At 39.8% G+C, this 17,743-nt stretch overlaps 1 protein-coding gene across 1 annotated transcript in view; it reads right to left on the bottom strand.

The window, feature by feature from the left end:
- Uggt1 (UDP-glucose glycoprotein glucosyltransferase 1) overlaps nt 1-17,743 on the bottom strand; it is a 92,974-nt gene that overhangs the window by 57,582 nt on the left and 17,649 nt on the right. Inside the window, exons 5-8 of the mRNA XM_050134628.1 lie at nt 9,659-9,771; nt 7,133-7,307; nt 1,803-1,899; nt 318-396 (exon numbers count right to left, since the gene is read on the bottom strand). Of these exons, the coding sequence (XP_049990585.1) occupies nt 318-396; nt 1,803-1,899; nt 7,133-7,307; nt 9,659-9,771 (464 nt within the window). The remainder of the gene's footprint in view (nt 1-317; nt 397-1,802; nt 1,900-7,132; nt 7,308-9,658; nt 9,772-17,743) is intronic.

Raw genomic sequence — 17,743 nt, 5'->3', positions numbered from 1 at the left:
ATTGAGAGTAGCACGGTCTACACAGAGAACTCCAGGCCAGCCAGGGCTACAAAGTGAGACCCTCCTCAAAAAGGTCAGTAACAGCAAACATTTCCTGTTCGCTGACAGAATCTATTTCTGCCGTGTGTTTTTAAAGTCAAGGTTTCTCTTAGCATTAGAGAATAACCCTGGTCACTCTAATTCAAATAAACAACTTTACTATAAATGAAATGGGTTTTCTCCACTGTAAACCACATATATAAAGAGCCACAATTCAGATAGTAATGGAAAAGACACCAGGAATGCAAGGAGGCATCTGCCAACAATAATTAACATACCTTAATTTTCCAAAAAGAAACCCCTGAACTTCATCAATAGGATCGTTCTCACCAATGACTGTGGTATTCACCTCAGTTCCTATAAGGACACAATAAAGACATGTCTAGTGGCTTGGAATAGAAATAAAATGTTAGCTTCACAAAGCCTGAATGTTAAAAAGAAATGTCAAATGTTTCAATTAACAATTCGCTGTAGGCTTTTAAGCCAACAGTGTTTTAATATTTCTTCTGTTCCTGTACAAAATAAGGATGTGTTTTCTCGCTTTAGAAAATTTTACAATAAAAATTTTAAAATAGATTTAAATATTACAAAAGATTTTTCACAGTTAAATTATGAAGAATTTAAAGTTATAAAATCCTAAATATAGTCATTTTCCATTTGTTCTACTATTCAAATCAATCATTTTTAATGTTTAAAATGAGCTTAGCAAATATAATTGGCACACACCATAATTCGGAAGGCTGAAGCTGGAGGACCAAGTTCAAGACTTGCCTGAATAATTAATTTATTGTGCTTGGATAACTTAGTGAAAACCTGCCTCAATAAGAAACGAACAAAACATTAAAAAGAACTGTGGCTGGAGCTCAGTGGTAGAGTCCCTGTGTAATATACACAAGACTCTAGTTCATACCACATGCTGCAAAGGATATATAATAAAGGTGAATTTCAAAGAAAAAAATCAGCAGGTAAAACATGATTGAAAAACTTAATTCAGGGTTAGGTGTGATGGTGCACACCTTTAGTCACAGCGCTTGGGAAGCATAGGCAGGATCTCTGTGAGGTCGAGGCCAGCCTGGTTTACAAAGCAAGTTCCAGGATGGGCTCCAAAGCTACAGAGAAACCTTGTCTGGGGGGGTGGGGTAAATAAGAAAAGAAAAAATTAATTCAAAACTGCATAATATTATTATACAGGAAGAACTCAGAATAAACTGTTCCAAGAAAAAAAGTATAATAAAAACATAAAATTATCCATTAAGCCCACAATATTCAAATTTCCATACTGGAATCACACATTAACGTCTATTTGTGATACATATAACATCAACAGCATTGATACCGTTTACTAAATCATTTTATACAAAAGAAAAACTCCACTAAACTTTTGGGCTTTTTATTTTTTGTTTATCCTTGTTTTTATTGTTTGGGGTCAGGGACTTGCTACACAGGCAAGGCAGGGCTTGAACTATAATCCCCCTGCTTCGGCACTAAGATTGTAAGCAGGCACAATTCCAGCCCAAATTCATGAATTATATTTCTTACTTCTCCCGAATACTTAAAAAACAAGCTATCATTGCCTATATATTACAGAGCACAAAAATTAGGACCTAGAAAATCTGCTGAAGGTCATCTACTCAGATGTAACAGAAGATGCAAACACGGGCTCGTCACACTCCTAAACCTATTCTTTTTCGATAGGGAGGCAATTCCCCATTAATTCATATTTAAAGACAAGAGAACACATTGGTCTTATTTTACAAATTCACCTTTCACCTGAGTATCATCCTTGGCCTTGTACTCCGTGCTCTTAATTGCCAATTCCACACCATAGCCGGAAAGGTAAACAGGCTCCTTCTTGGGATTCTGCAAACAGAGCAAGAATTCCACCATTACCACCTGGCTCATTATGAGGCACAGCAGCCCCCTTCCTTGCTAGCATGCCTATTGGTGGCATGACCTGCTTAGGTCATGTTTAAGTAGCCACACTGGTGAGACTTCATGGAAGAGCCCACCAATTGGTTATCTAATACCAAAGGGCCAGCCCTGAAATATACATGTACAAATGACATTACGTGAACTGAGCAGGTTGTAGATGTGCATATGAGTGCTTATATACATCTGTAGATTTGAATGAAACCAAGGTGGGGTACTTATGAGGGGACTGGGGGGAAAAAGAGAGGGAATGATGTAACTGTATTATAATAAAAAAAAACTAAAAAAAAATTAGAAATCAATATATAAAGTTATTAACTATGTATTCATAGAGTTCAGTGAAAATCAACAGTAACAGAAGTACTTGCCTATCATGAAAACATTCATCCTATTTATGAATAAAATCAATCTAGAATTTGTTTTCCTCTTTAGAAAATCCTAGACTCCTTTATATATTGAATCGTTACAACTATGGGAATAAGAGGTAGAAACAAAACTAAGAATATATGAAAAGCCTTACAGAAACCCACTACTCTAAAGTTAGTTAAAAATTATGTATTGTGGGGCTGCAGAGGGCCTGGTTCAGTTCTCAGCACCCACATGTAACAGACTTAACTCCAGTTCCAGGGGACTTAACATTCTCTTCCACATTCTGCAAGTACCAGGCACATGTATAGTATACATACTGCACACATGTGTGTATGTGTATATATATATATGTATGTATGTATGTATAGATGTATTATTCACACATTCACATAAAATAAAAATACACAATAAGTATTAAGAACATTTATGTATCTCTTAAATGGAGGTACCCTGCATGGGTGGACAATGATGCTCCAGGAAGATACTGGTTATTAAATAAAAATCCCTGTGCCAGGTATGGGATACCTCTCTATGTGTTATTCCTCAGGGTGGCCCCAGAGGCCCCCTAAACAATACAAGCTACTGCCACTGCTTTTGGTTGCCTACTGTAACTAGGTGTAAAACCCTATTGTTAAAGACACCAGACAGAGTTGCAGGACATAGAAACAATTAATTCTGGAACTGACCAGTAAGCTTCCTTGCTGCTGGCTAGATCTCACAGTGCTGGAAGGTGCTATGGAGGCCACTAGGGAAGAAAAGACATCAATGGTCTTAGCTAGCGCTGGAGCCTACATGCTACAATACTGACTGCCAGGCAAGACACACCCACTGGTACAGTAACAGCAAGACTGTTCTGGGGGCAATCTATTGCTTTCTCATTGACTCAAAATGCTTACACTACAGGAGAGAATGACTCCCTGCAAACCTGGTCAAAATTCAATGGCTGGGTATGTCATAGCCCTAAGGAGGAACCTATTATTGTTGTTTTGCTTAATGGTCATATCAAACTGACTTCTACATATTTACATTTAAACATTTATGTTTCTACCCAAAGATTATGCTGCTCTCAATTGTGGTCAAAAAGCTTCATTTTCCAATAGACATTGGGTAATAACAGAGAATCATCACTACTTAAGAGTGCTGAGAATAAGTGACCGTGAGTGCCTGGCTTTAGGACATCTTCATCAACTCCCCTCCCCAAGGCTCAGGAAGGGGAGGAGCGCTAGGGAATGCTGTCTGGCCGTGACACAGCTGCTGCACTCTTGACCACATGGCAGCTGTGGCTAACTACAGAAGATCTGCCCAAGATCAAGACAGTCACGACTCCAGCATGGGTGGGAGAAGGGCTCAAGTCTTAGCCTCCTGCTAAGGAACTGCTGTTGTTGATGGCTGCTGGCAGTGTTACTTTCCTTTGGAAGTATAGCCACTGGTAGGTTTCCCACGCTCCAGTGCATGGCCCCAGAACCACATATGAAGAGCACTTGGGAGCCATGCAGCCTAGTTTCGGCCTAGTGTATGAGTGCTTGTCCAATGGGTCTCCAGATGACTTTGGGACAGCTCAAATACTGATAGGACCACGTAGCCTGCATGTTCTCTTCTCTCTTACAATATTGATGATTCTCTTGGCAGTACTGTCATTTTGTCATGCAAGGGACAGATGTGATCACTCCTGGAAACCCCACTTTTTCTCGAATATTTTCCCCTAAAATTGGAGCTGATGCCTCTCAGGTTTCTTGTCTGGGGATAGCAACTGTCACTCCAGCCCCCAGGAGCTGTTGTGACTCAGTGCTGACAGGATTGGAGGCAGATCACCCCTATTTCTGTATATGTATTTTGAACGAGATTGTTGTTCTTGAAAATATTTGCCTATGTCAATTGCCTATTAGTTTTGTAAAGACAGGATGTACCTGGCTTGATATTTGGCTAAACTAAGAAAATGGTAAGTGTTGTTTTTGGTGTAAAAATATTTTAATGTAAAAGTTAGGGGAAAAAACATATTTGACATATTTGTTTTTGCCAGAGGTTAACACTGGAGGATAGGGAAAACTTGTTTGCTTGTATGGAAAAAACATGCTTGTTTTCGATGTATAAATATTCAGAGCCAGTCACTTGTGTTAAACTCATCTGATGGTCAGACTCCTTCAGGCCAACAGCCCTTCCCCATCTCAGGTCCTGAACCCAGGCTGTGGCGAACACTAACTGGACTTAGTGGGTTATTTAAACAAAAGCAAAACAAAAAGGAGGAGGAAGACATGAGGATAGGAGGGAGGTGTTTGGTGGGAGTTGGAGAAGTAGATGGAGGTTATGATCAAAATATATTGTTTACATAAATGAAGTTCTCAGAGAGTTAAAAAAATCCATTCCAAAAGCTATACAACAAAGAGAACCATGTTGAGACATTGTGTGTGTGTTTCTTTACTGTATCTGAATGTTCCTGGTGGGGGCTGGAGAGATGGCTCAGCAGTTAAAAAGCACTGGCTGTTGTGGAATAATCCTTTTGTACATTGTGAAGGTGTGTCTTTGCCAAGGCACCTTCTAATTTGTTTAATAAAGAGCTGAATACCAATAGTTAGGCAGGAAGAGATTAGGCAGGACTTCTGGGCAGAGAGGGGAGATGAATCTAGGTGCAAGGAAGATGCCAGAAAACACAGAGAAGAAATAGGAGGTACAAGATGGAAGAGAGGTAAGAAGCACGAGGCACAACATAGGTTAATTTAATGGGTTAATTGAAATTATAAGAGCTAGTGGGACAAGCCTAAGTTATAGGCCAGGCTTTCATAATTAATAATAAATCTCTGTGTCATGATCTGGGGGCTGATGGTCTTCCAGGGGACCTGTGTTCAATTCTCAGCACCCACATAGCATCTACAATTATGTGTAATTCCAGGGGCTCTGATACCATGTTCTGGCCTCCACAGGCAGCAGATATGAAAGTGGTGCACAGACATACAGCTAGGCAAAACACTCATACACATAAAACAAAAGGTAAATAAAATAAATGCTTTAGGTGAGGTTGAGCTTACCAAATGCCACATCCTCACTGTGGGAAAATAACAATATCAGGATCACATAAAGATACACAGGAATAAAGCAAAGGTCTTTTTTATTTTTTACTTTTTTTTTGTAAAAAAGGGTGTGCCAGAATCCAAACCATGGCTAAAGACCATGAAGGGCCAAGATGGCCTTGTCTGTGATCCCTAACACGGCTGTCTCTGCTCCTCTTCTTCACAACATAAAGTAAAAAGGGGAAGGAGGACGCTTGGGGAATGTGGGGTCTTGGCAAGCTAACTATCTTCGATAGAGAAAAAACATTTCTTCCACTCATTACCAGGCTGACTGACCCTGGCCCTTTAGCTATTTTAATCCTTAATACCCACAACAGGGCCAGGAAACAGGAATGGGGAGTAGTCAAAACTGGACTTTGACCGGATGCGGTAGCACACACCTTTAATTCTAACAGAGGAATCAGGAATTGTTCTACATCAGCCTAGACTATATTACACTGATCTCAAAAACATCAAAGGACAAAAAACACTGGGTTGATAAATACATCTGACTCTACTCGGTCAAATTTTCATTTACTGAACTATGATACACGAGCTTTAAAGACTTTTATATTTAAAATGTTTAATGAGGGCTGGAGAGATGGCTCAGTGGTTAAGAGCATTGCCTGCCCTTCCCAAGCAACCACATGGTGGCTCACAACCATCTGTAATGAGGTCTGGTGCCCTCTTCTGGCCTGCAGAGATACACACAGACGGAATATTGTATACATAATAAATAAATAAATAAATATTTAAAAGAAATTCAGAAGTCAAGTTCTAAACTATTAAAAAAATAATAATAAAAATAAAATGTTTAATGATAGGCTCAGGATGGCCTTAATTCACAGCAATACTGCTTTAGCCTTCCAGGTGCTTAGAATACAGACATGAGCCTTCATACCTAGTTCTATGCAGTCCATTTTAAAATAAAATGCAAACCAGTACACCACTTTGTAACTGTTTGACATTTTTTTTCAGAAAGACAAGCAACACACTGTCTAAATGCAAATACAAGCTCTAATGAGGGAAATGACTTAGCAGGTAAAACCCTCGCCACCCAAGCATGAGACCAAAGTTCAGATCCCTAGCACCCAGACTGGTGTGACAGCCTGTCTGCAATTCTAATCTACAGAAAGCAAAACCAAGGAAACCCCAGGAGCAAAGCTGACTGGCTATGCTAACCCAATCAGCTCAAATGATAGACTCAATGAATAGAGGAAACTGAGTTCAACAAAGCAAGCAGTTATTCAGTTATTTGACATCAACTTCAGACCTCCACATGCACATGATGCTCTCAAACACACTTGTGAACACACGTACACAAGTATACACACTGTATAAACATATTCCTAAAAAGAGAAAGTAAAAAAAAAAAATAATTAAAAAGTGTCATGTGGTAGCACACACCTTTATCTCAGCACTTGGGAGGCAGAGACAGGTGGATCTCTGTGAGTTTGAGGCCAGCCTGGTCTAAATAGTGAGTTTCTAGACTAGTCAGAGCCACAGAGTGAGACCCTATCTCAAACAAACAAACAAACAAAAAATTAGAGAGGAAGAAAAGGAAGGGGAGAAGGACTGAGGCACAGAAAGGGAGAGAGAAAGATGGGTGAGAGTGCAGAGAGAGAGATAGCTAATAAAAAAGTAGTTCAAACTGAATTATTTTTTTAAAGGGGGAAAATATCAACTCATGTTCTATGGTCATTTTAAAGAAATTAATATTCAAAAAATTTGTAAAATAAGTCAATACTTACAGATATATAATGTCTGAATACATAATTAATTTTGCCTTCGTTGCTTTTTGATATAAGTTGTTGGTGAATATTATAAAATTCTTCATGGCCAATCTCAGAGTAGAAAATCACCACAGGACTTTCAGAATTCGATGAGGGGAATCTGTGATCTCCTTTGAACAACAAAGGTTTAGGTCTGGAAATAAACATTGAAAGCTTCAAATTTTCTATTAAAAATTTTTTAAACAAAAACCAGGACACTTCTGACAACAACTTTAAAAACTTAGCAAAGATTTGAAATATCTTAATATAAAGGGTATCACAGTCTTGATCAATCTACACTTTAAATACTGTCAAGTATGAATTTTATTCATTCAGTACCATGAAAAATAAAAGTATATCAAAAGAATACTAACTATGAAATACTGACTTGGGTTGAATATTATTATCGATTCCTAAAAAACAAGGGAAGGTGAGCCAGGATGCATATCAAATCTCACAGCACTAAAGCTACAGGACATTTTCCTCCCATGGAGTACTGACTGTAATTTTACCTGAAATCATAAGGGCAAATAAGATGAGCAGCAGAAATGACTTTGAGTGTAACTTGTAGGCTACAGCAAGTCTCCCTTCTCTGCCATCTTGCTAGTGTGAACTTCCTACTAATGAATTCAACTTTTCAGTTTTCCTCTTAATTTTTTAAGCTTTGCAAAATACAAACAAAAAAGCCAAAACCACCACATTTCTTAAGACTGGCATCAGGACATTAAAAGTTATGCTCTACTGTGGTAGTTTGAGTGGAAAATGTTTCTTTTTTTTTTTTTTTTTTTTTTTTTTTTTTNTTTTTTTTTTTTTTTTTTTTTTTTTTTTTTTTTGGTGGATAATGTTTCTTATCCACCAAAAAATTCAGGCTCGTGTATTTCAATACTTGGCCTAGCTGGTCCTGTTTGAAGGGAAGTTATGAGAGTTTGGAACACAGAGGACACCACCACTGGGGATAGGCTTTAGAGTTACAGTCTTGACACACTCCAGTTCTTCTCTCTGCTCCCTGTGTGTGAATGAGATGTGATCCCTTGGCTCCTGTTCCTGCCACCATGCTTGTCATCCTATCATGATGGACATCTTAGCCTCCTGAGATTGTGCTGCTTAGTTGCTGTTGTTGTTGTCAACTTGACATAAGCTAGAGTTATTTGAAAAGGGGGAACCTCGACTGAGAAAACGCCCCATCAGACTGGTCTGTAGGCAAGTCTATAGAGCATTTTTTGCATTAATGATTGATGGAGAAGGGCCCAGCCTTCTATGAGCAGTGCCACCCTTGGGTAGACGGTCTGAGTTATAAAAGAAAGCAGGCTGAGCAATCTAGTATACAACGTTCTTGCATGGTTTATGTCCCAGTTCCTGATCCCCCTGCCTTGCTTTCCCCTGATGATAAAATTTTAAGCTAAATAAACCTTTCCTTTCCAAAAATGCTTTTGGTCACAGTGTTTTATCACAGCAATGAAAAGTAAAGTAAGACAGAAATCCTACGCTAAAATAAATGCTTCATTAAGTTGCCTTTCATCGTGGTATGTATTCCAGCAACAAAAAGTAACCAACACACCTACCAATCCCTAGTATAATTATTCAACAGAAGGCAAAGACATATGAAAAGATATGTTCTTTATAGTAGAAAAGTTCCAAAAATTAGAAACAACTTTTAAAACCAGCAGTAGGATATTTTTACATAGGACAATATGAAGATGCTAAAAACACTGAAGTGTACCCACATGCACTAGATGTGCATATAGAAAGATGCCGCAACAGAAATAAACCTATGTACTTGTACAAATTTAAAACCATAAAAATAAAAAGTCTACCAGAGTACTACTAAAAGCAGTTCCAACCTCTCAGAAGAAGAGGCACCACTCTTTACACAGGTCTGCATTATTGCTCAAACAAACCAAAGTTTTGAAGGAACTACAAAGTCACCAATTATGTTTCACCCAAGAAACAGGAGTGTCAAATACTTCTAATTTTGAAACAAGAGAATAGAAAGTAATGTGCCTCATTTTACAGAACTATTTTAAGTAATGGAGCTGATGTTCATGCTCAGTCTCTAGCTAGTAGCCATATCCTAATATACATATAGATTAGGTAAGAAAATCAGAGGAACCAAGTATATATCATGTTTATAACCCTAACACTTGGGAGGCCAAGGTAGGAAGTTTGTGAGTTCAAAACCAGACTGGGCTATAAATCAATACCTTTTCTCAACAGACAGACAGAAAGACAGACAGATAGACAGACAGACAAAAATCAGCCAGGAATGAGGACATAGGCCTTTAATCCCAGTACCCCAGAGGAAAGGCAGGCCAATCTTTGTGAGTTTTGAGGCCAGCCTGGTCTATATTTCAAGTTGTAGGCCAGGTAGTACTATATACTGAGGCTCTATCTAAAACAAACAAGGAAGAAAACTAGCAAAACTCAACTCAACTCAGAGGGTACACATAAAAGAAAAGGCTTGGAACATGAACATGAACCACATTGAAATGAAGAAATAAAACCTACCTGTCGGGTGCAGATAGTAGAAGGGTATCCAGAGCATCAAAATCACAGGTCTGCTTCCCATGCACTGAAAAGAATGACTTACATCCTTCTGGGGGAGGCTCATCACCTGCTATCTGTCAGGGAAGACAAAATATATATTTCTACTCAAAAGATCAGGTAAAAATCTGTTTTAATGAACAAGTCACTAAATGATAATCCACCATCAATAAAAGCAAAAATTACCATCTGCTAACATCCACTGTGAGCCAAGAACAACCCAAGCCAGAACTCTGGCTAGTTATGATATTCAATTCCTCCTATCAGTCCAGGTCAGTATAAGTATTATAAATCCACAAAATAAATTACATCAGATGATTATCAAAAGATATCTAGGAATTTAGGGTGTACCTTCAAAAAACCCTTAGCTCAAAATGGCAGGAGGCTTTGTGAGTGCATACACATACATGTACACACGCATGTTGAGGTCAGATGTTAACATGGCGAGTCTTTTCTAGATTACTCTTCAAGGTTATTTCTTGAGACAAGTTCTTTAATTGAACCTGAAGCTCACCAATGCAGCTAGGATGAACAGATGGTGAACTTCAGGGAACTCCCTATTTGTTCCTCCACTGCAAACCTTGGGGTTACAAGTGTATACTGCCATGCCCAGGTATAAAGGCATTTTGCTAACTAAGTCATCTCTTCAGCTCAAGGGTCTCCATGGTGGACAACTACACAGTGGAAAAAGACAATTACTGCTGTCCTCTGGCGCCACAGTATACCACGGCATATGCATATACACACTAAATAAATAAAAATGTAATAAAAATTTTAGATGTCAATTGTTAAAAGAGAGTTGTGCTTGACACTGAGTGCTGAGAAATGCCAGGAAGATAGATAGGGGCCAAGAGAAGGGAGGTGAGACAGTCTAACAAACCAGAGATGGAGGAGAGGTGTTGAAACACTGGGAATGGAAAGGTCTATGCTGGCGAGTGGGTAGGAAATAGGGAAAGGGTGGAAGAAGAAAGGGGTAATCAAAACTAAGGAAATATATAAGCCACACTGAAACCTACGAACATACAGCTTACTTATAAACTATAATTTTTTTTATTTATTTATTTATTATGTATACAATATTCTGTCTGTGTATATGTCTGCAGGCCAGAAGAGGACACCAGACCTCATTACAGATGGTTGTGAGCCACCATGTGGTTGCCGGGAATTGAACTCAGGACCTTTGGAAGAGCAGGCATCGCTCTTAACCACTGAGCCATCTCTCCAGCCCTAAACTATAATTTTTTAAAAGAATCAGAATGGAGTAGCCCTTCATGGATGGATAGTGCTTCTACTGGAAGTCTTGAGTTATTAAAAATTCCAGTGCTGGGTGTGGGCTACCTCCCTATGAGTTACTGAGCAGAGAAGAGCCCTTCCCTCCAAACAATATGGACTATTACCATTGTTCTTGGCCCCACCCAATCTTTTTTTAAATATTTATTTATTTATTATGTATACAATATTCTGTCTGTGTATATGTCTGCAGGCCAGAAGAGGGCACCAGACCTCATTACAGATGGTTGTGAGCCACCATGTGGTTGCTGGGAATTGAACTCAGGACCTTTGGAAGAGCAGGCAATGCTCTTAACCACTGAGCCATCTCTTCAGCCCCAGCCCCACCCAATCTTGATAGCAACATTCTATTATTGCTGGGGCTGGAGAGATGGCTCAGTAGCTAAGAATTCATACTGTTCTTGCAGAGGAACCAAATTTAATTTCTAGCATCTACACCAAACAGCTCACAATCACCTGTAACTCCAGCTCCAGGGCAATTTGACAACTCTGGTCACCATGGAAACCTACATTCATGTGTACCAGGTACATAATTTAAAATTATCTTTAAAAAAAATCCTATTTCTAGAGGTACTATATAAGTTTGATCACCGGACATACACAATCAAACTGGAGCTAAGCTAGAAGCTTTCTCCCTACAGGTTAGCCTTCATACTGCTGGGATATACTATTCAGACTGTCAACGTGAAAAAGTTATCAACAGTCTTACTTAGATGTAAAATTTGGGGGCTACAATAATGACCTGCAAGGCAAGATGTACCTGCTGACGGCATGGATATCATGAGTAGCCAACCACTTTTTGATTGCCTGGCTCTGAGATCTGCTCCATAGGCTAAGGTAAACCTGATCAAGAGCATATGGGATGGGGGTAGGAAGAAATCCTAGGAAACAACCCACTACTACTACCTTTGATTGTGTCATCAGACGGCTTTCTGAATACTTGTTCATGTTTATACCCACAGAATAGTGGTGTGGCCTTCTCTGGAGATGCTTCTAACTCCAGTGAAACATCAGTTTCCACAGTTATGAAATCATATCTAGCCAAAGTGCCAAGAACAAGTGATGTCAGAGGATTAGCCCTAAATGGAACAGCAACTATCATTTCCTCCAAAGACCAAAGAATACTACATAGCACAGAGAGATATGGAGGGAAAAGACATCTTCTGAACATACAGCAGCTGTGGTTACCTGCATAGTCTATACAAGATCAGGTCTTTCCCACCTGCATCATGGACAGAGGAAGAGCCTCCCCATCCCCCTACTCCCAGGACTATTGGCAGTTAAAGGTTGCTGGCAGAGGGGGTGACATTTTCTTTAATAATGTAGCTACTGTGAAGTTGCTCTGCTCCAGTAAAGAACCTCCTGCCTATGCTCTGGGAAGAAACTCTAATTAAACTCAGCGGGCCACACGCAAAAAGAATATATGGAATTAGCAGGGAAATTTGTTGAGGAGTGTTACACATAGAGAAGGAAGATAAAAAAGGGGGAATGGAGGTTTAAGTTCAACTCTCTTCCTTTCCCCTCGCTCCTTAGCCTCCTTCCCTCTTCCTCGTCTTCCGCTCGCTCAACCTCTTTTGTTCAGTATGTGTAACTTGAAGCTAATTTGTACTACTGGATGTCTGACTGGAGCCACAGATGCAGCATCTGTATTGTTCTTACTGAAACACAGCATGGAATTAACATTAAACAAATAAAACAAACCTAAATTAATAAATAAATAAATAAATAGATTCTGTGGTGATGTTTTTTTGTGATCTAACAAATACAGCTTGTCTGAGGATCAGAGTGTAGGGCTAACCCACTAGTTAGTCATAGTGGCCAGGCAGTTGTGGCACACGTCAGAGGCAGATGGATCTCTGAGTTCAAGGCTAGCCTAGGCTGCAAAAGATTGATCCAGTCTAAAAGAGAGACAGAGCCAGGCAGTGGTGACTCACACCTTTAGTCCCAGAACTTGAAAGTGCCTTTAATCCTAACACTGGGGAGGTAGAGGCAGAAAGGGATATGGCTGGGTGGAGAGGAATGTAAGGCGGAAAGAGATAGGAGCTCAAAATATTCAGTCTGAGGACTCACAGAGTCAGGATACCGCATTCAGGCTGAGAACTGGTGGCTGCTGTGTGTCTCTGATCTTTCAGCTTTCACCCCAACTTCTGACTCTAGGTTTTTATTAAGACCAATTAGAATTCACGCTACAAAATTCACTATAAATGTATGAAACTGGGGTTGGAGAGATGTCTCAGAGGTTAAGAGCACTTTCTCTTACAGAGGGCCCAAGTTCGATTCCCAGCACCCACATGGCAGCTCACAACTAACTTTGTAATTCCAAGATCTGACCTTACACAGACATACGTGCAGACAAAGCACCAATACAAATAAAATAAAAACAAATTATATGTTTTAAAAAAAAGTGCAGGAGGAGGGAGCTAGAGAGATGGCTCTGGGCTAAAAGCACTCTCGCAGAGGCTCTGAGGATGGCTCCCAGCACACTTATACACAGACAGGCACATACACGTTATTTAAAAATAAAAGTAATTTTTTTTAGATACAAAAGAACAAGAAGAAAATCTCAGTAACATACTAGTGTACTTCCTCCGAGAAGAGGGAGCTAATTCATCACACATCAAAATGGATATAAATCTCTACAGGGCTGAGTGCTGGCTCAGTGAGTGAAGCATGAGGGCTAGGGCTCAGATGCCCAGAACCCACCTAAACAGCATGTGGACACAGTGAGCCCCATGTGGGAGCGGGGAGACAGGAGTGCCCCACAAGTAGCCAGTCCGATGAACCAAAATGGCCAGCTCCAAGTTCAGGAGGTGTAATTTAAGGAAGACTCCCGACATCTATCTCAGAAACATACCCACTCACACATATAGGAGCAAAAAGTCTCTATTTCAAAGCCCATACTAAGCTAAGTAATTATTAAAAGAAATTCAAAGGACCAGAAACAGCATCTGTATATGCCAGCTCCATAAAAAGGAGACATTATTTTAGGCACAGATAACATTCGCATCAGCCCAAATTTGCAGTCACATGCCACATGTGGCTTCTGAACTAGAGTGACCAGTGAAACTAAAGAAGTAAAGTTTGTCTTTAACTCTATTTATATCAAAATAGCCTCACCTCTTCAAGAGATAAACAGCAAAGTGTATTGCTCCATTCAATAAAACACATCATAAATATACAGCCAAGGTAAAAATAAAAAATGCAATCTATAGCCTGGCGGTGGTGGTACCCGTCTTTAATCTCAACACTTAGAAGGCAGAGGTAAATGGATCTCTTGAGTTCAAGGCCAGCCTGGTCTACACATAAAACAAACAAACAAACAAACAAAAAAAAACCCCACCTGACTCAAGCAAACAAACAAAAAAAAGCAATCTATGTGTTGGAAAGATGGTTCACTGGCTAAGAGAACTTACTGCTCTTACAGAAGACCCAGGTTTGGATCCCAGCATCCATACCAAGTGGCTCACAACTGCCTCTAACTCCAATTCAAGGACATATGATACCTTTTGTAGATTCCACAGCCACTTGCACACACATGCACATTACAACACGCATCTTTAAAATTTTTTTTTTTTTTTTTTTTTTTTTTTTTTTTTTTTTTNTTTTTTTTTTTTTTTTTTTTTTTTTGATTTTTGAGACAGGGTTTCTCTGAGGCTTTGGTTCCTGTCCTGGAACTAGCTCTTCTAGACCAGGCTGGCCTCGAACTCCCAGAGATCCGCCTGCCTCTGCCTCCCGAGTGCTGAGATTAAAGGCGTGCGCCACCACGGCCCTGCGTAAAATTTCTTTTTCTTAATGCAACCCATTAGCCAGACCTATAATCCCAGTTTTGTTTTTTTTTTTTTTTTGAGTGGTTGTGGGCAGAGGATAACAAATTCAAGGCTAGCCTGGGCAACATAGTGAGTATAAGACTAGCCTAAGCAACTCAGTAAAACCCTGTCTCGAAATAAAAATTAAAAAGGCTGGGGATACATCTCAGTGCTATAGCATCTTCCTAGAATGAACCACAACTTCAGTTCCATTTCCCTTACCAAAAAAAGAAAAAGAGAAAGAAAATGGGTTATAATTAATATACTAAAGGAAAAAATGCAAATCCATCATATTTTGCAATGATTTCTTGTGTTTGACAACAGAAAACACAGGCAACCACAACAACAAAGACTAGAAACCAGATATGGTGGCGGATGCCTGTCATACCATAACTCGGGTGGCTGAGGCAGGACATCTAGAGTTCCAAGATGGTTTGGCTACAAAACTGAACCTATGTTTCAAAAGAAAAAAGAAAACAAAGAAAAAAGGGAAAGAAATAGAAGAATCAAAATGTGATAACACAAATCACCCATCAGTGTACAATATAAAAATAAGTAACTGTTGAGGGAGATATAGAGAAATTAGAACTCTTGTACATTATAAGTGAGAAGTAAAAATGGGGCAGTCACTGTATAAAACAGCTCAATGCATCACTAAAATATTAAATACAGGGGCCTAGAAATGTAGTTCAACCAGAGAATCTGCTTAGCATGTGCAAAGTTCTGGGTTCAATCCCCAACAATAAAAGGTTAAACACAGAATTATCATATGATTCATGAATCACACTTACATACAAAGGCAAAAGAACTGAAACAGAAACTCAACCAGACATACAGACGCCAGTTCTCTACAGCTGGGCTACTGATACGAGCCAAAAGGTAGAAGCAACCCAAATGTCAGCTAAGGAAAGAATGAATACCAGAACATGATATACACATACAATGGAATATTAGTAAGCAAAAAATAAAAGTGAGAACCTAGTACATGCTACACACGGATGAATATTAATAATTGTCCTTCATAAAACAAACAGGAAAGGGCAAACATTGTAAGACTGCACTTATATGAGAGGTACCTACCATGGGTATAGGTCACAGAGGTAAAAAGCAGAATTCTGGTTGCTAAGAGTAGTAAGGGAAATGGGGGAAATAAAGAGAATTAACATTCTGTAGAGTTCTGTATAGAGTTCCAGCTTCACAATACAAAAAAGCTCTGAAGTGCAAGCATGACGGAGCACACAGGTAAATCCGCTAGAGAAGAGGCAGAGAGGTCAAGCTCAGTTGCAGCTACACAGCCAACCAAGTTCAAGGCCAGTGTATTAGTTAGTTTTGCACTTCTATAACAAAACACCACAACCAAGGTAATTTATTTTTAAAAAGTCTTTAATTAGGCTTATGGTTTCAGAGGGTTGGAACCCAAACGGCAGAGCAAAGGCATGGTGGTGAAAGACCTGGATAAATCCAGACACACAACACACCCTACCCCCCCCCAGCCCCCTACCCCCACCCCCCACCCCCGCAGCAGGAAAAAATAGGGCCAAAAATCTAAGCAGGGAGGGAAGAATCTGATATCTAGGATTAGCCTGTTCAGTTTCAGGAACTAGCTGAAAATAAAGTTAGATTGTAATCTTGAGAAACAGGGAGTTGCCCCCTTGTGATTATCACTGGTATTTTTGGAATTTTCTATGATGCCCTCCCTACCCTTTGGATTACTGGGCTGTGGTTTCTTCCCTTAAAAACCCCTTATCCCTGGGGCTGGAGAGATGGCTCAGTGGTTAAGAGCATTGCCTGCTCTTCCAAAGGTCCTGAATTCAACCACATGGTGGCTCACAACCATCTGTAATGAGGTCTGGTTATTATTGTATGCATTAAAAAAAAAAAAAAAAAAAAAAAAACCTTATCCCAGTTACTCGGGGGTCGAACTCCTCCCCTGCATGGGAATATGATGAATTATATGAGTCTTGGTCATAGTGAGGCCATAGTGCACTGGTACCTGTCAATAAATCTCATGTGATTGCAGCAAGGACTGTCCCCCAATGAGTTACTGGGGGGGGGGGGTCGTGTTATCCTGAGACTTGAGTGAGAGTCTCCCCTCACTGGGGGTCTTTCAGTTTTTCAGTCAATAGAGCCCACCCTTATGGGAGATGTCACATGTACTTTAGTTTGGTACTCTGCACAGTCTGTATAACCAAGACCACTATCCTCTAAACCTCTTTATGGTAGAGGTCACAAGGATTTTGCAAAGAGTTTCCATATACTCATGCCTTAAAGTTTTTTTAATTACTATTATTCCACTAAAGGAACATAGCAATAAAAATTACTTCTCATGACAAATGCTATAACCCTAGAGCAGAGCATCGCCCACTCAGTCCTCACCAGAAGCTGCTTCTTGCAGTAGGTAACAACAAGATCCACAAGTGGATAACGTGCAGAATGAGAGGCTTCCGAGCACTCAGCTCTAAACGGGGTGTCTTTATCAAACCCCTCCCCTCAAGGCTCAAGGATCCATGCAGAAGAGGCAGAGGTGGTGGATAACACCAAGGAAACAGGGTCTTCCAGACTGATAAGCATCTGAACTCAGAAACGGAACAGCACACACAAGACCTGCAAAGGTTCCAACTACACAAAATCCCAGTACTGAGAAGGGGAAGTGAACACAAAGTTCCACCCTAACCAAGAATCTATTTGCAACTGATACCTCCTAGGAAAGGAAAACCATCTTTCTCCAGTGCAGTATAACTGGGTATACTTCCATACTCAGAGTAGCCCCCATGCCCAGGAGTAGTTGGCCAACACAAAACAAACTCCATGGGCTTTTGGTTGGCTTTTTGCTTTGTTTTGATACTTTGTCATAACTGATTTCTTTTTTTATAGTTTGTTTTGATTTTCTAGTTTTTGTGCAGTGGGCAGGTTGGAGTTTTTCCTGTTGTTTTTCATTTGTTGTTTGCTTTTG

Source organism: Alexandromys fortis, unplaced genomic scaffold (assembly GCF_014885135.2).
Source record: "Alexandromys fortis isolate MF-2015 unplaced genomic scaffold, M_Fortis_MF-2015_v1.1 scaffold_20, whole genome shotgun sequence".
NCBI lineage: Eukaryota > Metazoa > Chordata > Mammalia > Rodentia > Cricetidae > Alexandromys > Alexandromys fortis.
The sequence above is the reverse complement of the archived record's forward strand: the minus strand, read 5'-3'. Positions and strand labels throughout refer to the sequence as shown.